Genomic DNA, 21,246 nt, shown 5'->3' with positions numbered 1-21,246 from the left:
AATTACAATGCCAATATTTTCTGCAAATCTACAGACCATGACCTTTTCAGAAAAGTTGTCCTTCTGCTATTGATATATAGATAGAAGATTTCTATGTTTACATATTTTTGTCACTTCGCCAAAAATTATTTGAAATTAAACTTTGTATTTGAAATACATATACTGGTAGTAACTCCAGGAACAAAAAATATAGTATTACACAGCCTACCCTGTGTGAATATGTATAGTCCCCATAATAATAATAATAATAATAATTTATTTATATGAAAAAATAACGTTTCTTACTCTCAGTTACTGGAATAACAAGTTAGACTTTCTTAGCGATACCTTCCAATGAAACTGACTAAGGGGGTAATTCAGATCTGATTGCTGCTGTGCATTTTCGCACAGTGGGCGATCAGATCCTACCTGCGCATGCATATGCACCGCAATGCACACGCGCGTTGGACAACAACGGGCATCGCCGGTCAGCGACGGGATGGTGTGAAAAATCCGATCGCACGAGCACTCACAAGGTGATTGACAGGAAGATGCCATTTGTGGGTGGCAACTAAGCGTTTATTAGGAGTGTCCGGAAAAACGCAGGCATTCCCAAGTGTTTTCAGGGAAAGTGTCTGACATCAGCTCCGGCCCCGATCAGCCCGTTCTCATCGCACTGGAGGAGTAAGTCCTGGGTTGCGCACAAACTGCACAAAGTGGATTTTTGCAGCTCAGCTACACATGCTATCGTACACTTGCACGGTGACTTTGCGCTCCCCCTGTAGGCAGCGACTATCTGATCGCAGAACAGCAAAAAATGCAGGCCAGCGATCAGATCTGAATTAGGCCCTAAGTGAAGCTTGCTTGGCTAAACCTGCTTGGTCTGCTAATACAGTATGTTTCTGGTGCAGTATGTATGCAATTGTTTAACAGATTCAGAAAATATTAATATGATAGATTTAGTTGATAACATCAACAGTTGTGTTCTATTATACAACTAACATAAAAGAACAAAACAAAGAAACCCACTTTGGTTCTACTCTAAAGAAAAACACAACAAATCTGGAAGACAAGCAAATCAAGCAGCTGCAATAGGAGAATCCTTGCACGCTTCTTCAGACTGAGGAAAAAACATAAAAATAACAAGAACAAAGCCATGTGAGCTGATTTTCTGTGCCAATTTCTTAAAATAGTAAATCAATGGAGGACAATAATAGGCAGTGTAAATATACAATCTATTGGATATATTTAATCTAAGTATTGTTTCTGGAATGATGTTTCAGATCTAAGTTGTATAAGAACAGTTTAACTACATATGTTATGAAATGTTTTGCCTGCGAACCCTTATGGGGGCACAATATAAAATACATGATACAGTGGCAATGTAGAGTGCCCCTGGCAATGTCCACATACCGTCCCAACAGCATATCGCTTGCATTGTCACCTACATCACCTTTAACTGAATCACCCCCTGGGAGTGGAAACATTCAGCACTGTAAAGATACGTACATGTATACAGTAGATTGTATATCATTTTACAGTTGTTAGGATTGTTTTTAATTAAACAAACCCCTATGTTATAATGTGTATATCTTGAGGGATTTACCTGATTCTCGTGGCATGGTCCTTGGCAATATTCTGTGAGTGTCTCCAAAGTCTGGATAATGAGGGCCACATTTTTTTCATTGATATAAAGACCCAAAAGTCCGAGACCCCCTGTAGTACTCCCACACATAATATCCAGGAACTGCAAGGTCTCACACACCAAGTTGTAATTAGTCTTGTTATTCTGATTTCTCAAGAAATTCTGTTTGGAAAAGTTAAAATTTCAGATTGTTAATAGAAATAATGATTCACTTTTCTTACACAATCAGTGAAAAGAATCTGTAGTACACAGTGGCGGACAATTTAGGGGTAGATATTACTGTTATAATTTGTCAGACATTAACAAGTTTCAATTATATATTTATGTAAATTTCCAAAACTGAATTTCATAATCTATAAATAAAAATGTCCACAATTAATTAGTGATCACAGGAAACAGTAAAATCAGTTTAAGTCTGAAGGGCACTGCCACCGCATAGGCCCACCTAAGAGACCAACTGATATGATTCGCCAAAATAACAGGAAGCCAGAGTGATGGAACTTCTAGGTCATGGAGAGATGGAGCCACTATCGGACTATGGGGTATATGCAATTGCGGTCGAATTCCCGAAATTGTCGAAAAACTGGACTTTTTCGCCCAAAAAAAATAATTGACAATGCAATACAGTACTTTCCTTCAAAAAAACGGACTTTCCAAATTCGACTTTTTGAAATTCGACTTTTGTCAAATTCGACTTTTCTGCAGTGGTACAAATGCGGCAATTTGACAAAAGTATATTCAATTGAAGTTTGGAAATTCGACAACAGTGCTTTTAGACAGTAAATTCGTCATTTTCAATCCGCCACACTTTGGTGGGTGAAACTAATAAAAAAAATTTAAAACATGGTTTTTTTTGGTGTTTTTTTTATTGGTAATAGCATATCTATTTATATTAGAAGGGATTAGGTACTTGGTTTGTCTTTTTGGGAGGCACAAGTATTATTTATATATTTTAAAAAATTTTTTTTTTTTTTTTTTTTTTTTTTTAGATGGAATGGTAAAGCATACAGCAGTCACGTGGGGTCCCGGCATTCGGGGAAAGGGGTCTGATGTGTAAACATGGGACCCCTTTCAGTCCGCTGGTTCGGGTAAATGCGGTTTGTTTTTTTGCCAAGTACGTGGATTTATATCTGGACACTGGATTGAGGTGAGTATAATTTGATTCACAGGTACCCCGGATCGTCGGATCAGGAGACGTGGCAGTCGGCGGGTCAACATAGGTAAGTATGTGTGTGTCGGCAGGTGTGTAATAAAGTTTTACTCTCAAGGTGTGTGTCTCCTGTTTTTATTTGGGTATTTTTTTCCCAGTAGTACTACAGGTACCAACGGGCCCGTTTTTCTCCCGCATGCTGGTACATGTGGTTCTTATCATATAGTTTCATTCCATCTCTCCAGCCTCATGCCTCCCCATGTCTCTTCACCACAGGGTGCCGCAAGAGGGGGAAGTGTGGGAGGAGAGAGGGCTTGCGGACAACGCATGTGGAGGATGACAGAATTGATATCAGACAGTGATGTGAGCACCCACCGTGAGGGACATGGTGTCCATATGTGGAGACAGAATTTAGGCTGCGTATATTATAGATTATGGTAATTAATTTTAGTAATATTGCCAGTTATTTACCACCAGTTGTTTTTTTATATAGTGCACACATATTCCGCAGAGCTTTACAGAGAATATTTGGCCATTCACATCCGTCCCTGTCCCAGTGGAGCTTACAATCTATATTCCCTAACACATGTACACGCATACACATTCACATTAGGGTTAATTTTGTTGTGAGACAATTAACTTACCAGTATATTTTTGGATTGTGGGAGGAAACCGGAGTACCCGGAGGAAACCCACGCAAGGACATGGAGAATATACAAACTCCACACAGTTAGGGCCATAGTGGGAATTTAACCCATGACCTCAGTGCTGTGAGGCAGTAATGCTAACCATTACACCATCCGTACTGCCCTGTAATATAAACAGGGATACAAAAAAAGGGTACAAGAGTAGGGATACAGGTATGTTTACCTGCATGTACAAGAGTGTTTATATGCATGTACAAGAGTATCCACCATATATCAAAGACTGAGTACTCACAGTTAGTCCTGCACCATCTCTGATATATGGAAGGGCTGATTTTTAAACAAGGGTAAGATTTAGTGTTGGGGCTGGTTAGAAAGAGGGAGTGTTCACTAATTTTTCCTAAATATATCCTGTATCCAAACAGAGCTTAAACATTCCACATTTAAATAAGAATTTACTTACCGATAATTCTATTTCTCGGAGTCCGTAGTGGATGCTGGGGTTCCTGAAAGGACCATGGGGAATAGCGGCTCCGCAGGAGACAGGGCACAAAAAAGTAAAGCTTTACTAGGTCAGGTGGTGTGCACTGGCTCCTCCCCCTATGACCCTCCTCCAGACTCCAGTTAGGTACTGTGCCCGGACGAGCATACACAATAAGGGAGGCATTTTGAATCCCGGGTAAGACTCATACCAGCCACACCAATCACACCGTACAACTTGTGATCTAAACCCAGTTAACAGTATGACAACAGAAAGGGCCTCTTAAAGATGGCTCCTTAACAATAACCCGAATTAGTTAACAATAACTATGTACAAGTATTGCAGATAATCCGCACTTGGGATGGGCGCCCAGCATCCACTACGGACTCCGAGAAATAGAATTATCGGTAAGTAAATTCTTATTTTCTCTATCGTCCTAAGTGGATGCTGGGGTTCCTGAAAGGACCATGGGGATTATACCAAAGCTCCCAAACGGGCGGGAGAGTGCGGATGACTCTGCAGCACCGAATGAGAGAACTCCAGGTCCTCCTTTGCCAGGGTATCAAATTTGTAAAATTTTACAAACGTGTTCTCCCCCGACCACGTAGCTGCTCGGCAGAGTTGTAATGCCGAGACCCCTCGGGCAGCCGCCCAAGATGAGCCCACCTTCCTTGTGGAGTGGGCTTTTACAGTTTTAGGCTGTGGCAGGCCTGCCACAGAATGTGCAAGTTGAATTGTGTTACAAATCCAACGAGCAATCGACTGCTTAGAAGCAGGTGCGCCCAACTTGTTGGGTGCATACAATATAAACAGCGAGTCAGATTTTCTGACTCCAGCCGTCCTTGCAATGTATATTTTTAAGGCTCTGACAACGTCCAACAACTTGGAGTCCTCCAAGTCGCTAGTGGCCGCAGGCACCACAATAGGTTGGTTCAGATGAAATGCTGATACCACTTTAGGGAGAAAATGCGGACGAGTCCGCAGTTCTGCCCTATCCGAATGGAAGATTAGATAAGGACTTTTATAAGATAAAGCCGCCAATTCAGATACTCTCCTGGCAGAGGCCAGGGCTAGTAACATAGTCACTTTCAATGTGAGATATTTCAAATCCACCTTTTTCAATGGTTCAAACCAATGGGATTTGAGGAAATCTAAAACTACATTTAGATCCCACGGTGCCACCGGAGGCACCACAGGAGGCTGTATATGCAGTACTCCCTTGACAAAAGTCTGGACCTCAGGGACAGAGGCCAATTCTTTTTGGAAGAATATTGACAGGGCCGAAATTTGAACCTTAATGGATCCCAATTTGAGACCCATAGATAATCCTGATTGCAGGAAATGTAGGAAACGACCCAGTTGGAATTCCTCCGTCGGAACCCTCCGATCCTCGCACCACGCTACATATTTTCGCCAAATGCGGTGATAATGTTTCACGGTGACTTCCTTCCGTGCCTTAATCAAGGTAGGAATGACTTCTTCTGGAATGCCTTTCCCTTTTAGGATCTGGCGTTCAACCGCCATGCCGTCAAACGCAGCCGCGGTAAGTCTTGAAAAAGACAGGGACCCTGCTGTAGCAGGTCCCTTCTCAGAGGTAGAGGCCACGGTTCGTCCGTGAGCATCTCTTGAAGTTCCGGATACCAAGTCCTTCTCGGCCAATCCGGAACCACTAGTATTGTTCTTACTCTTCTTTGCCGTATGATCTTCAATACCTTTGGTATGAGCGGCAGAGGAGGAAACACATACACTGACTGGTACACCCAAGGAGTTACCAGTGCGTCCACAGCTATTGCCTGTGGATCTCTTGACCTGGCGCAATATTTGTCCAGTTTCTTGTTGAGGCGAGACGCCATCATGTCTACAATTGGTCTTTCCCAACGGTCTATTAACATGTTGAAGACTTCTGGATGTAGACCCCACTCTCCCGGATGAAGATCGTGTCTGCTGAGGAAGTCTGCTTCCCAGTTGTCCACGCCCGGGATGAACACTGCTGACAGTGCTATCACGTGATTCTCCGCCCAGCGAAGAATCTTGGCAGCTTCTGCCATTGCACTCCTGCTTCTTGTGCCGCCCTGCCTGTTTACATGGGCGACCGCCGTGATGTTGTCCGACTGAATCAACACCGGCTTTCCTTGCAGGAGAAGTTCCGCCTGGCTTAGAGCATTGTAGATTGCTCTTAGTTCCAGAATGTTTATGTGAAGAGACTTTTCCAGACTCGTCCATACTCCCTGGAAGTTTCTTCCTTGTGTGACTGCTCCCCAGCCTCTCAGGCTGGCGTCCGTGGTCACCAGGATCCAATCCTGAATGCCGAATCTGCGGCCTTCTAATAGGTGAGCCTTCTGCAACCACCACAGAAGTGACACCCTTGTCTTTGGTGACAGGGTTATTCGCAGGTGCATCTGCAGATGCGACCCTGACCATTTGTCCAACAGATCCCTTTGGAATATTCTTGCATGGAATCTGCCGAATGGAATTGCTTCGTAAGAAGCCACCATTTTTCCCAGGACTCTTGTGCATTGATGTACTGACACTTTTCCTGGTTTTAGGAGGTTCCTGACCAGATCGGATAACTCCTTGGCTTTTTCCTCTGGAAGGAAAACCTTTTTCTGAACCGTGTCCAGAATCATTCCTAGGAACAGCAGACGAGTTGTCGGGATTAAATGGGATTTTGGAATATTCAGAATCCACCCGTGTTGTCTTAGCACCTCTTGAGATAGTGCTAAAGCTGTCTCCAGCTGTTCTCTGGACCTTGCCCTTATTAGGAGATCGTCCAAGTATGGGATAACTAATACGCCTTTTCTTCGAAGAAGAATCATCATCTCGGCCATTACCTTGGTAAAGACCCGAGGCGCCGTGGACAATCCGAACGGCAGCGTCTGAAACTGATAGTGACAGTTTTGAACAATGAACCTGAGGTACCCCTGGTGTGCGGGGTAAATTGGAACGTGTAGATACGCATCCTTGATGTCCAAGGATACCATAAAGTCCCCTTCTTCCAGGTTCGCTATCACTGCTCTGAGTGACTCCATCTTGAACTTGAACTTTTTTATGTAGAGGTTCAAGGACTTCAGATTTAGAATAGGCCTTACCGAGCCATCCGGCTTCGGTACCACAAATAGAGTGGAATAATACCCCTTTCCTTGTTGTAATAGGGGTACTTTGACTATCACCTGCTGAGCGTACAGCTTGTGAATGGCTTCCAACACCCTCTCCCTTTCGGAAGAGACGGTTGGTAAGGCAGACTTCAGGAAACGATGAGGAGGATCCGTCTCTAATTCCAACCTGTACCCCTGAGATATTATCTGCAGGATCCAGGGGTCTACCTGCGAGTGAGCCCACTGCGCGCTGTAATTTTTGAGACGGCCCCCCACTGTCCCCGAGTCCGCTTGAGAGGCCCCAGCGTCATGCTGAGGTTTTTGCAGGAGCCGGGGAGGGCTTCTGTTCCTGGGAAGGAGCTGCCTGTTGGTGTCTCTTCCCTCTTCCTCTGCCTCGTGGCAGGTACGACAAGCCCTTTGCTCTCTTATTTTTGTAGGAGCGAAAAGGCTGCGGTTGAAAGGTCGGTGCCTTTCTCTGTTGGGGAGTGACTTGAGGTAAAAAAGTGGATTTCCCGGCAGTAGCCGTGGCCACCAAGTCTGATAGACCAACTCCAAATAACTCCTCCCCTTTATACGGCAAAACCTCCATGTGACGTTTTGAATCCGCATCGCCTGTCCACTGTCGTGTCCATAAGGCTCTTCTGGCTGAAATGGACATAGCACTCACCCGAGATGCCAGTGTGCAAATATCCCTCTGTGCATCACGCATATAGATAAATGCATCCTTTATTTGTTCTAACGACAGTAAAACATTGTCCCTATCTAGGGTATCAATATTTTCAATCAGGGATTCTGACCAAACTACTCCAGCACTGCACATCCAGGCAGTTGCTATAGCTGGTCGTAGTATAACACCTGCATGTGTGTATATATTCTTTTGAATAACTTCCATCTTTCTATCTGATGGATCCTTAAGTGCGGCCGTCTCAGGAGAGGGTAACGCCACTTGTTTGGATAAGCGTGTGAGCGCCTTGTCCACCTTAGGGGGTGTTTCCCAGCGCGCCCTAACCTCTGGCGGGAAAGGGTATAATGCCAATAACTTTTTTGAAATTATCAACTTTTTATCAGGAGCAACCCACGCTTCATCACACACGTCATTTAATTCTTCTGATTCAGGAAAAACTGTTTGTAGTTTTTTCACACCATACATAATACCCTGTTTTACGGTATCTGTAGTATCAGCTAAATGTAACGTCTCCTTCATTGCCAAAATCATATAACGTGTGGCCCTACTGGAAAATACGTTTGAATTTCTACCGTCGTCACTGGAATCAGTGCCCGTGTCTGGGTCTGTGTCGACCGACTGAGGCAAAGGGCGTTTTACAGCCCCTGACGGTGTTTGAGGCGCCTGGACAGGCATTAATTGATTGTCCGGCCGCCTCATGTCCTCAACTGACTGTTTAAGGGAAGATAAACCATCACGTAATTCCACAAATAAAGGCATCCATTCTGGTGTCGACCCCCTGGGGGGTGACATCTGCATATTTGGCAATTGCTCCGCCTCCACACCAATATCGTCCTCATACATGTCGACACCACGTACCGACACACACCGCAAACTCACAGGGAATGCTCTAATGAAGACAGGACCCACTAGCCCTTTTGGGGAGACAGAGGGAGAGTCTGCCAGCACACACCACAAAGCGCTATATATACAAGGGATATCCTTATATTAAGTGCTCCCTTATAGCTGCTTTAATATATATATATATATAGCCATTAATGTGCCCCCCCTCTCTGTTTTACCCTGTTTCTGTAGTGCAGTGCAGGGGAGAGACCTGGGAGCCGTTCTGACCAGCGGAGCTGTGACAGAAAATGGCGCCGTGTGCTGAGGAGATAGGCCCCGCCCCTTTTTCGGCGGGTTCTTCTCCCGCTATTTTTCCAGTCAGGCAGGGGTTAAATATCTCCATATAGCCCCTATGGGCTATATGTGAGGTATTTTTAGCCTTGTATAAGGTTTATATTTGCCTCTCAGAGCGCCCCCCCCCAGCGCTCTGCACCCTCAGTGACTGCCCAGTGAAGTGTGCTGAGAGGAAAATGGCGCACAGCTGCAGTGCTGTGCGCTACCTTATGAAGACTGAGGAGTCTTCAGCCGCCGGTTTCCGGACCTCTTCACGCTTCAGCATCTGCAAGGGGGTCGGCGGCGCGGCTCCGGGACCGGACTCCACGGCAGGGCCTGTGTTCGATCCCTCTGGAGCTAATGGTGTCCAGTAGCCAAGCAGCAAATCCACTCTGCATGCAGGTGAGTTTACTACTTTCCCCCTAAGTCCCACGTTGCAGTGATCCTGTTGCCAGCAGGACTCACTGTAAAGAAAAAAACCTAAACTAAACTTTCTCTAAGCAGCTCTTTAGGAGAGCCACCTAGATTGCACCCTTCTCGTTCGGGCACAAAATCTAACTGGAGTCTGGAGGAGGGTCATAGGGGGAGGAGCCAGTGCACACCACCTGACCTAGTAAAGCTTTACTTTTTTGTGCCCTGTCTCCTGCGGAGCCGCTATTCCCCATGGTCCTTTCAGGAACCCCAGCATCCACTTAGGACGATAGAGAAATATACTTAACATCTGAATTTAAGACACAGGCAGCATCAAGTAGTGAAAGCTGCAAGAAAAGGAGAGAGCAGCACAGTTTGCCAACTTTCCTGATTTTGAGGGACTGCCCCGCTCAGTCAGTACTTTATCCAAATGAAAAGGCCTGAAGTCTGTGATGGATGATGGGGGAAGAGCTGCAAATGGTCAGAGGATGGAGCTAAAGGTACAGTAGCAAACAGGCATCAGAAGACAGTGTAGATGTTAGAGCAGTTATCTAAGTTTGCTTGTCAAAGGAAAGGGTTGGATCTTGGAAGATGAAAGAATAAAGTAGCTTTGTCGCAAGTTTCTTCCAGTGCGGCTCAGTAATGTATGTGTTGCTGGAGCTGAATTGTCAGTAGCTGAAGTATTTTATTGTAGAAAAAAGGCAGCCTGATCAGAACATTAGGTTAGTTACAGAAGAAGTAGTGCATTAGCTGAATTTTTTTATAACTGCATTTTACAGCAACAGATTGAGGAGGTGGAGCTGGGGAGTCACTCAAATATTGAGTAAAGGATTGAAAATGAGATGTGGGCCCTGTGAAAAGATGCAACTATAAATAGAAATCCACACGAAGGGGTATATGCAGATAGAATTCTACTGTTTTTGGATTCGACATAATTCGACAGGCGAAACCCTCCCGCCGGGACCTGAATTCGACATATTCAATAAATAACGGATTTGACAGTCCCGCTGTCGATAAACGGACCAATTGACGAATAGTGTGCGTCCTGGATTCGACTTCATGGACGGCACAAAAGTGTTCAATAAATCCTGAAAAAAAATGCGTGGGGTCCCCCCCTCCTAAGCATAACCAGCCTCGAGCTCTTTGAGCCGGTCCTGGTTGTAAAAATACGGGGGGAAAAATGACAGGGGTTCCCCCGTATTTTAACAACCAGCACCGGGCTCTGCGCCTGGTCCTGGTGCCAAAAATATGGGGGACAAAAGACGAAGGGGTCCCCTCTATTTTTAACACCAGCACCGGGCTCCACTAGCCAGAGAGATTATGCCAAAGCCGGGGGACACTTTTATATTGGTCCCTGCGGCCGTGGCATTAAATCCCCAACTAGTCACCCCTGACTGGGGTACCCTGGAGGAATGGGGACCCCTTAAATCAAGGAGTCCCCCCCCCCTCCAGCCACCTAAGGGCCAGGGGTGAAGCCCGAGGCTGTCCACCCCATCCAAGGGCGGCGGATGGGGGACTGATAGCCTTTTGTGACAAAAAAAATAAGATTTTAAACCTACCGGTAAATCTTTTTCTCCTAGTCCGTAGAGGATGCTGGGGACTCCGTAAGGACCATGGGGTATAGACGGGCTCCGCAGGAGACATAGGCACTCTGAGACTTTAGATGGGTGTGAACTGGCTCCTCCCTCTATGCCCCTCCTCCAGACCTCAGTTATAGAACTGTGCACAGAGGATACGGACAGTACGAAGAAAGGATTTTTGTTAATCTAAGGGCGAGATACATACCAGCCCACACCATACACACCGTACAACATGGTATATACTAAACCAGTTAACAGTATGAACAAAACAGCATCAGCCAGAGACTGATCTAAACTGTAACATAACCCTTATGTAAGCAACAACTATATACAAGCCTCACAGATTTTGTCCGCACTGGGACGGGCACCCAGCATCCTCTACGGACTAGGAGAAAAAGATTTACCAGTAGGTTTAAAATCTTATTTTCTCTTACGTCCTAGAGGATGCTGGGGACTCCGTAAGGACCATGGGTTATATACCAAAGCTCCAGACCGGGCGGGAGAGTGCGGATGACTCTGCAGCACCGATTGAGCAAACATGAGGTCCTCATCAGCCAGGGTATCAAACTTGTAGAATTTTGCAAAAGTGTTTGAACCCGACCAAGTAGCTGCTTGGCAAAGCAGTAATGCCGAGACGCCTCGGGCAGCCGCCCAAGAAGAGCCCACCTTCCTAGTGGAATGGACCTTTACCGAAATTGGTAACGGCAATCCCGCTGTAGAATGAGCCTGCTGAATCGTGTTACAGATCCAGCGAGCAATAGTCTGCTTAGAAGCAGGAGTGCCAACCTTGTTGGCTGCATACAGGACAAACAGTGCCTCTGTTTTCCTAACCCGAGCCGTCCTGGCTACATAAATTTTTAAGGCCCTGACTACATCAAGGGACTTGGAATCCTCCACGTCACCCGTAGCCACAGGCACCACAATAGGTTGGTTCATATGAAACGACGAAACCACTTTAGGCAGAAATTGAGGACGAGTCCTCAACTCTTCTCGATCCACATGGAAAATCAGATAGGGGCTCTTGTGAGACAAAGCCGCCAATTCGGACACCCACCTCGCAGATGCCAAGGCCAACAACATGACCACTTTCCAAGTGAGAAATTTGAATTCAACTGTTTGAAGAAGTTTAAACCAGTTTGATTTAAGGAACTGTAACACCACGTTCAGGTCCCACGGTGCCACTGGGGGCACAAAAGGAGGTTGGATGTGCAGCACTCCCTTTACAAAAGTCTGGACTTCTGGGAGAGAATATTTCCTCCAGATACGGTGATAGTGCTTCGCCGTTATCTCCTTCCTAGCTTTGATTAGAGTAGGGATGACTTCCCCCGGAATACCTTTCCTAGCTAGGATTTGGTGTTCAACCGCCATGCCGTCAAATGTAACCGCGGTAAGTCTTGGAACACACAGGGCCCCTGTTGCAACAGGTCCTCCCTGGGAGGAAGAGGACACGGATCTTCTGTGATCATTTTCTGAAGATCTGAATACCAGGCCCTTCGAGACCAATGAGTATTGTCTGCACTCTTGTTTGTCTTATGATTCTCAATATTTTTGAGATAAGTGGAAGCGGAGGGAACACATAGACCGACTGAAACACCCACGGTGTCACCAGGGCGTCCACCGCCACTGCCTGAGGGTCCCTCGACCTGGAACAATACGTCCGAAGCTTTCTGTGAGGCGTGACGCCATCCTGTCTATTTGAGGAAGTCCCCAACGACTTGTTACCTCTGCAAAGACCTCTTGATGAAGTCCCCACTGCCCTGGATGCCTGCTGAGGAAGTCTGCCTCCCAGTTGTCTACTCCCGGAATGAAGACAGCTGACAGAGCGGTTACATGATTTTCCGCCCCACGAAGAATCCTGGTGGCTTCTGCCATTGCTGCTCTGCTCCTTGTCCCCACATGCGCCACGGCTGTGACGTTGTCTGACTGGATCAGAACGGGTAGGTTGCGAAGAAGATTTTCCGCCTGTTGCAGGCCGTTGTATATGGCACTTAATTCCAGCACATTGATGTGTAGACAAGCCTCCTGGCTTGACCATATTCCCTGAAAACTTTTTCCTTGTGTGACTGCTCCCCATCCTCGGAGGCTCGCGTCCGTCGTCACAAGAACCCAATCTTGAATACCGAACCTGCGACCCTCTAGAAGGTGAGCACTCTGGAGCCACCACAGAGGAGAGACCCTGGCCCTGGGGGACAAGCTTATCCTCCGATGCATCTGTAGATGGGACCCTAACCACTTGTCCAGAAGGTCCCACTGAAAAGTTCTCGCATGGAACCTGCCGAACGGAATGGCCTCGTAGGCCGTTACCATCTTTCCCAATACTCGAGTGCATTGATGAACTGACACTCTTTTTGGTTTCAGCAGGTCCTTGACCATGTTCTGGAGTTCCTGGGCTTTTTCCATTGGGAGAAAAACCTTCTTTTTTTCTGTGTCCAGAATCATGCCCAAAAATGACAGCCGAGTTGTCGGAACAAACTGCGACTTTGGTAGATTTAGAATCCAGCCGTGTTGTTGTAGTACTCTCAGGGAGAGAGACACGCTTTTTAGTAACTGATCTCTTGATCTTGCCTTTATCAGGAGATCGTCCAAGTATGGGATAATTGTGATCCCCTGCTTGCGCAGGAGCACCATCATTTCCGCCATTACCTTGGTGAAAATTCTCGGGGCCGTGGAAAGCCCAAACGGCAACGTCTGAAACTGGTAATGACAATCCTGTACAGCGAATCTCAGGTACGCCTGATGAGGAGGATATATGGGGACATGAAGGTATGCATCCTTAGTGTCTAGTGACACCATAAAATCCCCCCCTTCCAAGCTGGAGATCACTGCCCGGAGAGATTCCATCTTGAATTTGAACCTCTTCAAATACAGGTTTAGGGATTTTAGATTCAGAACTGGTCTGACCGAGCCATCCGGCTTCGGGACCACAAATAGGGTTGAATAAAACCCTTTCCCCTGTTGCACTAGGGGAACCCTGATAATCACTTGCTGTTGACACAGATTTTGTATGGCAGCTGAAACTATTTCCCTCTCTGAGGGAGAAGCTGGCAAGGCCGATTTAAAAAATCGGTGTGGAGGCATATCTTCGAACTCCAGCTTGTAGCCTTGGGATACAATTTCGACCACCCAAGGATCCAAATCCGACTGAACCCAGACTTGGCTGAAGAGTCTAAGACGTGCCCCTACCGGTGCGGACTCCCGCAGCGGAGCCCCAGCGTCATGCGGTGGATTTTGTAGAGGCCGGGGAGGATTTTTGTTCCTGGGAACTAGCCGTAGCTGGTGTTCTTTTCCCTCTACCTCTACCTCTGGCGAGGAAGGAAGAGCCACACCCCTTTCTGAACTTATGAGACCGAAAGGACTGCATCTGGTATTGAGGTGTTTTCTTCTGCTGTGGGGGAACGTAAGGCAAAAAAGAAGACTTACCCGCGGTAGCTGTGGAAACCAGGTCCGCGAGGCCCTCCCCAAATAAAATTCACCTTTGTAAGGCAAAGCCTCCATATGTCTCTTTGAGTCAGCATCACCTGTCCATTGACGGGTCCACAGGGACCTTCTAGCAGAAACTGCCGTGGCATTGGCTCTAGAACCCAAAAGCCCAATATCTCTCGCAGCCTCTCTCATATATAACGCTGCGTCCTTGATGTGACCTAAGGTCAACAAAATACTATCTTTATCTAGGGTGTCAATGTCAGATGACAAGTTATCTGCCCAAGCTGCAATTGCGCTACCCACCCATGCCGACGCTACTGCAGGTCTGAGCAGGGCTCCCGTAGTCGCATAAATTGATTTTAAGGTAGTTTCCTGCCTGCGATCCGCAGGATCCTTTAGGGCCGCTGTGTCCGGGGATGGTAGTGCCACCTTTTTGGACAAGCGCGTCAAGGAATCCCACCGTACCCTGTCCTTTGAGGGGAAAGGATACGCCATAATAATTCTCTTGGGAACCTGCAGTCTCTTGTCTGGAGTTTCCCAAGCCTTTTCAAATAAAGCGTTTAGCTCATGAGATGGGGAAAACGTTACCTCAGGTTTCTTTTCCTTAAACATGCAGACCCTCGTGTCAGGGATAGAGGGGTCCTCTGTGATATGCAAAACATCTTTTATTGCGTTAATCATATATTGAATACTCTTGGCCACTCTTGGGTGCAACCTTGCATCATCATAGTCGACACTGGAGTCGGAATCCGTGTCGGTATCAGTGTCTGCTATCTGGGAAAAGGGACGTTTATGGGACCCTGAAGGGTCTTGTGACACAGGAACAGCCATGGATTGACTCCCTGCTTTGTCCTTGGACTCTGCTTTGTCCAATCTCTTATGTAATAAAGCCACACTAGCATTTAAAACATTCCACATGTCCAACCAATCAGGTGTCGGCTGTGCCGACGGAGACACCACCACCATCTGCTCTGCTTCCTCCCTAGACGAGCCTTCCGCTTCAGACATGTCGACACACACGTACTGACACCCCCACACACACTGGGATATATGAATATGGGGACAGACCCACAATAAGGCCCTTTGGAGAGACAGAGATAGAGTATGCCAGCACACACCCAGCGCCACTAGATACTGAAACAAAGTCCCAGCATGTACAGCGCTTTATATATAGAATTAGCACCAAATAAATGTGCCCCCCCCCCCCCCCCCTCGTTTTTGCCCACTGTTACTTGTTCAGCAGGGGAGAGTCCGGGAGCAGCTTCTCTGCATCATGCTTTGGAGAAAATGGCGCTGGTTAGTGCTGGGAGATCAAGCTCCGCCCCCTCGACGGCGGGATTCGGTCCCGCTATTTTTATTATACTGGCAGGGGATTTATTATATACTGCCTCCGCAGTATCTATATATACGTGTGCCAGTCTTATGTGAGGTAAATATTTGCTGCCCAGGGCGCCCCCCCTGCGCCCTTGCTGTGCCTGTGTGTGTTGTGGGAGCAATGGCGCGCAGCGCGACCGCTGTGCGGTACCTCATGGAGATCTGAAGTCTTCTGCCACCTTTGAAGTCTTCTTGCTTCCTATACTTACCCGGCTTCAATCTTCCGGCTCTGTGAGGAGGACGGCGGCGCGGCTCAGGGACGAACAGCAAAGACGACACATGTGTTCCGACCCTCTCGAGCTAATGGTGTCCAGTAGCCTAAGAAGCAGAGCCCATCAGTCCAGGAAAGTGGGTCTGCTTCTCTCCCCTCAGTCCCCCGAAGCAGGGAGCCTGTTGCCAGCAGAGCTCCCTGAAAATAAAAAACCTAACAAAAGTCTTTTCAGAGAAACTCAGTAGAGCTCCCCTGTAGTGCATCCAGTCTCCTCTGGGCACAGGATCTAACTGAGGTCTGGGGGAGGGGCATAGAGGGAGGAACCAGTTCACACCCATCTAAAGTCTTAGAGTGCCCATGTCTCCTGCGGAGCCCGTCTATACCCCATGATCCTTACGGAGTCCCCAGCATCCTCTAGGACGTAAGAGAAAAAGAATATTGTTTTTTGTAGCAGAACTACAAGTCTCAGCAAGCCTCCCCCGCAAGCTGGTACTTGAAGAACCACAAGTACCAGCATGCGGGGGGGGGGGGGGAAATACCCCCCCAAAAAAACAATGCACACACCGTGACAGTATAACTTTATTACATACATGCACACCAATATACATACATACTTACCTATGTTGACACGAAGAGTCGGTCCCCTTCTCCTGGCAAAATAAAAAAACCTGCTTCTCTTTCTCCCATCTGAGAAAGATAAGCAGGGAACATTGCACCAGAAAAAGGGAGGTTTCCACCATCTTTAGCATTTTCTGAATCAGTGTCTGAAAAAACTGATATTTACAGTAAGAATCATTGTTTGAAGAACAAATGACAATTCCTTGAGGCTGTCATGAATAGGGGGGGCTTTTGAAAAAAAAGGTACTGTATGCCTAAAGTGTGAGAGGCCTCATTTAATAGGCAAAGAAGACAACTGGGTATGGATCCAGAGGCCTGTGATTAAGTTGCAATGTCTGTATGTCTATACCCAAATATCCATTACCCATGGCAAACAGATAAGCAAGATTCAAAGAAGGAGAAACGCTGTCCTTGAAAGTAACAAGCAATACATTTATTTACTTATTTATTAAAAACAATATGACTTTCCTAGTGACAATAATAAAAACACACACAATAAAATCCACTTATAGAGTCAATATATAGACCCTCATTCCGAGTTGTTCGCTCGCAAGCTGCTTTTAGCTGCTTTGCACACGCTAAGCCGCCGCCTACTGGGAGTGAATCTTAGCATCTTAAAATTGCGAACGAAAGATTTGCAATATTGCGATAAGACATCTCTGTGCAGTTTCTGAGTAACTCGAGACTTACTCGGCATCTGCGATCAGTTCAGTGCTTGTCGTTCCTGGTTTGATGTCACAAACACACCCAGCGTTCGCCCAGACACTCCTCCGTTTCTCCGGCCACTCCCGCGTTTTTCCCAGAAACGGTAGCGTTTTTTCACACACTCCCATAAAACGGACAGTTTCCGCCCAGAAACACCCACTTCCTGTCAATCACATTACGATCACCAGAACGATGAAAAAGCCGTGAGTAAAATTCCTAACTGCATAGCAAATTTACTTGGCGCAGTCGCAGTGCGAACATTGCGCATGCGCACTAAGCGGAAAAACGCTGCGATGCGAAGAAATTTACAGAGCAAACAACTCGTAATGACCCCCATAGTCTGCAGACCTAACACTGAAAGTCAGTCGATTTGTATCAATTAGGTATGAAGAAAAAACAGATGAGTATCCGTGTAACTGATTTCTTCTTTGTTACTAAGTAGCAGCAATATTGTGACACACTTTCAAGACTTTATAGTTCCACACAGTGAAATTGCACAGTCCTCAATTAGTGTTCATTATGCATTTATAGTTGGAAAGAGACATCCCGTTATATTATTATAAAAATCAGTCTATTTCACAGACTCCGCATTTAGGATAAATAATTATTCCAAATGATCAGTTATAGGCAATATAATAGCCACTCACTGAATAGCTGGATCATGAATATATTAGTCCTTGCTTTGATTTATTGACTCCAAGATGGTCAATTAAGGACACGCTTACTCCAGCTTTATACAAACATGGTCTGTGCTGGGACAGCCGACGCTGGAAACAGGAGGACGCATTACTTCCATCAGCTCCGGTCCCCGCTCCGACAAGTGCTAGGCAAGCCGGCGCCAGCAATAGGAGGCATATTGCACGGACCATGTTCAATACCTCAGAACATTCTGCTACATAGGACATATAACCTGTAAAAGGGAAGCCTTCATGTTTACTCTCTTTCCTTTTCTTTCTTTCTTTCTTTCTTTCTTTTTCTTCTGTGCTTCTTACCCACTTGCCTGGCATGGTCGCATAAGATGCCACCACACCAGCAAGTGCTTTATTTGACCTGGTCGCACAGGATGCGACCAGTCAGATGGATCTATCTAAAAATGGATGTATGTTTGTATGTATGTTCCAGCATAACTCTGGAATGCATGGAGCAATTTACATCAAACTTGGTACACATGTGACTTTCAATCTGGAAAAAAAATACTGTTGGGGTGAGAAGGGGTAAAAAAATAAGATTTTAAACCTACCGGTAAATCTTTTTCTCCTAGTCCGTAGAGGATGCTGAGGACTCCGTAAGGACCATGGGGTATAGACGGGCTCCGCAGGAGACATGGGCACTTTAAGACCATTTAATGGGCGTGAGCTGGCTCCTCCCTCTATGCCCCTCCTCCAGACCTCAGTTATAGAACTGTGCCCAGAGGAGACGAACAGTACGAGGAAAGGAATTTTGTTAATCTAAGGCGAGATACATACCAGCCCACACCACACACACCGTACAACATGGTATATACTAAACCAGTTAACAGTATGAACAAACAGTATCAGCCAGAGACTGATCTCAACTGTAACATAACCCTTATGTAAGCAACAACTATATACAAGCCTTGCAGATTTAGTCCGCACTGGGACGGGCGCCCAGCATCCTCTACGGACTAGGAGAAAAAGATTTACCGGTAGGTTTAAAATCTTATTTTCTCTTACATCCTATAGGATGCTGGGGATTCCGTAAGGACCATGGGGTTTATACTAAAGCTCCAGACCGGGCGGGAGACTCTGCAGCACCGATTGAGCAAACATGAGGTCCTCATCAGCCAGGGTATCAAACTTGTAAAATTTAGCAAAAGTGTTTGAACCCGACCACGTAGCTGCTCGGCAAAGCTGCAATGCGGAGACACCTCGGGCAGCCGCCCAAGAAGAGCCCACCTTCCTAGTGGAATGGGCCTTTACTGATTTTGGTAATGGCAATCCAGCCGTACAATGAGCCTGCTGAATCGTGTTACAGATCCAGCTTGCAATAGTCTGCTTAGAAGCAGGAGCGCCAACCTTGTTGGCTGCATACAGGACAAACAGTGCCTCTGTTTTCCTAACCCGAGCCGTTCTGGCTATATAAATTTTCAAGGCCCTGACTACATCAAGGGACTTGGAATCCTCCAAGGCATCCGTAGCCACAGGCACCACAATAGGTTCGTCCATGTGAAAAGACGAAACCACCTTAGGCAGAAATTGAGGACGAGTCCTCAACTCTGCTCGATCCACATGGAAAATCAGATAGGGGCTCTTGTGAGACAAAGCCGCCAATTCGGACACCCGCCTTGCAGATGCCAAGGCCAACAACATGGCCACTTTCCAAGTGAGAAACTTAAATTCAACTGTTTGAAGAGGTTCAAACCAGTGCGATTTAAGGAACTGTAACACCACGTTAAGGTCCCACGGTGCCACTGGGGGCACAAAAGGAGGACTTCTGGGAGAGAAGCCAATTCCTTCTGAAAGAATATAGATAAGGCCGAAATCTGCACCTTAATGGAGCCTAACTTTAGGCCCATATCCACTCCTGTTTGTAGAAAAAGGAGAAAACGACCCAGCTGAAAATCTTCCGTAGGAGCATTCTTGGTTTCACACCAAGACACATAATTCCTCCAGATACGGTGATAGTGCTTCACCGTTACCTCCTTCCTAGTTTTTAATAGAGTAGGGATGACTTCCCCCGGAATACCTTTCCTAGCTAGGATCTGGCGTTCAACCGCCATGCCGTCAAACGTAACCGCGGTAAGTCTTGGAACACACACGGCCCCTGTTGTAACAGGTCCTCTTTGAGAGGTAGCGGCCAAGGATCTTCTGTGATCATTTCCCGAAGATCTGGATACCAGGCCCTTCGAGGCCAATCTGGGACAATGAGTATTGTCTGCACTCTTGTTCGTCTTATGATTCTCAATATTTTTGAGATGAGTGGAAGTGGAGGGAACACATAGACCGACTGAAACAGCCACGGTGTCACTAGGGCGTCCACTGCCACCGCTTGAGGGTCCCTCGACCTGGAACAATACGTCCGAAGCTTCCTGTTGAGGCGTGACGCCATCATGTCTATTTGAGGGAGTCCCCAACAACTTGTTACCTCTGCAAAGACTTCTTGATGATGTCCCCACTCCCCTGGATGGAGATCGTGCCTGCTGAGGAAGTCTGCTTCCCAGTTGTCTACTCCCGGAATGAAAACTGCTGATAGAGCTTTGGACTCTGCCCTGTCCAATCTCTTATGTAATAAAGCCACACTAGCATTCAAAACATTCCACATGTCCACCCAATCCGCCGTCGGCTGTGCCGACGGAGACACTACCACCATCTGCTCTGCTTCCTCCCTAGACGAGCCTTCCGCTTCAGACATGTCGACACACACGTACTGAGACCCCCACACACACTGGGATATATGGATATGGGGACAGACCCACAATAAGGCACTTTGGAGAGACAGAGAGAAGGTATGCCAGCACACACCCAGCGCCACTTCGTTCTGAAACAAAGTCCCAGACCTGTAAGCGCTTTTTATAACATATTTAGCACCAAATCAATGTGCCCCCCCCTCGTTTTAGCCCCGTTACTTGTACAGCAGGGGAAGAGTCCGGGAGCAGCTTCTCTGCAGCAAGCTGTGGAGAAAATGGCGCTGGTTAGTGCTGAGGGATCAAGCTCAGCCCCCTCGATGGCGGGCTTCGGTCCCGCTATTTGTTTATACTGGCGGGGTTTTTATATATACTGCCTCCGCAGTGTCTATATATCTGTGCCAGTCTAATATGAGGCCATAATTGCTGCCCAGGGCGCCCCCCCCCCCCCTGCACCCTTGCTGTGCCTTGTGTGTGTGTGGGAGCAATGGCGCGCAGCGCGACCGCTGCGCGGTACCTCATGAAGATCTGAAGTCTTCTGCTGCCTTTGAAGCCTTCTTGTTTCCTATACTTACCCAGCTTCTATCTTCCGGTGCTGTGAGGAGGACGGCGGCGTGGCTCCAGGACGAACAGCAAGGACGACACCTGTGTTCCGACCCTCTGGAGCTAATGGTGTCCAGTAGCCTAAGAAGCAGAGCCCATCAATCCAGGAAAGTGGGTTTGCTT

The 21,246-nt window shown here is 46.9% G+C and overlaps 1 protein-coding gene across 1 annotated transcript in view; it reads right to left on the bottom strand.

The window, feature by feature from the left end:
• ITPR3 (inositol 1,4,5-trisphosphate receptor type 3) overlaps positions 1 to 21,246 on the bottom strand; it is a 418,536-nt gene that overhangs the window by 88,542 nt on the left and 308,748 nt on the right. Inside the window, exon 42 of the mRNA XM_063954848.1 lies at positions 1,586 to 1,786. Within this exon, the coding sequence (XP_063810918.1) occupies positions 1,586 to 1,786 (201 nt within the window). The remainder of the gene's footprint in view (positions 1 to 1,585; positions 1,787 to 21,246) is intronic.

The sequence above is a fragment of the Pseudophryne corroboree genome, chromosome 2 (assembly GCF_028390025.1).
Source record: "Pseudophryne corroboree isolate aPseCor3 chromosome 2, aPseCor3.hap2, whole genome shotgun sequence".
NCBI lineage: Eukaryota > Metazoa > Chordata > Amphibia > Anura > Myobatrachidae > Pseudophryne > Pseudophryne corroboree.
The sequence above is the reverse complement of the archived record's forward strand: the minus strand, read 5'-3'. Positions and strand labels throughout refer to the sequence as shown.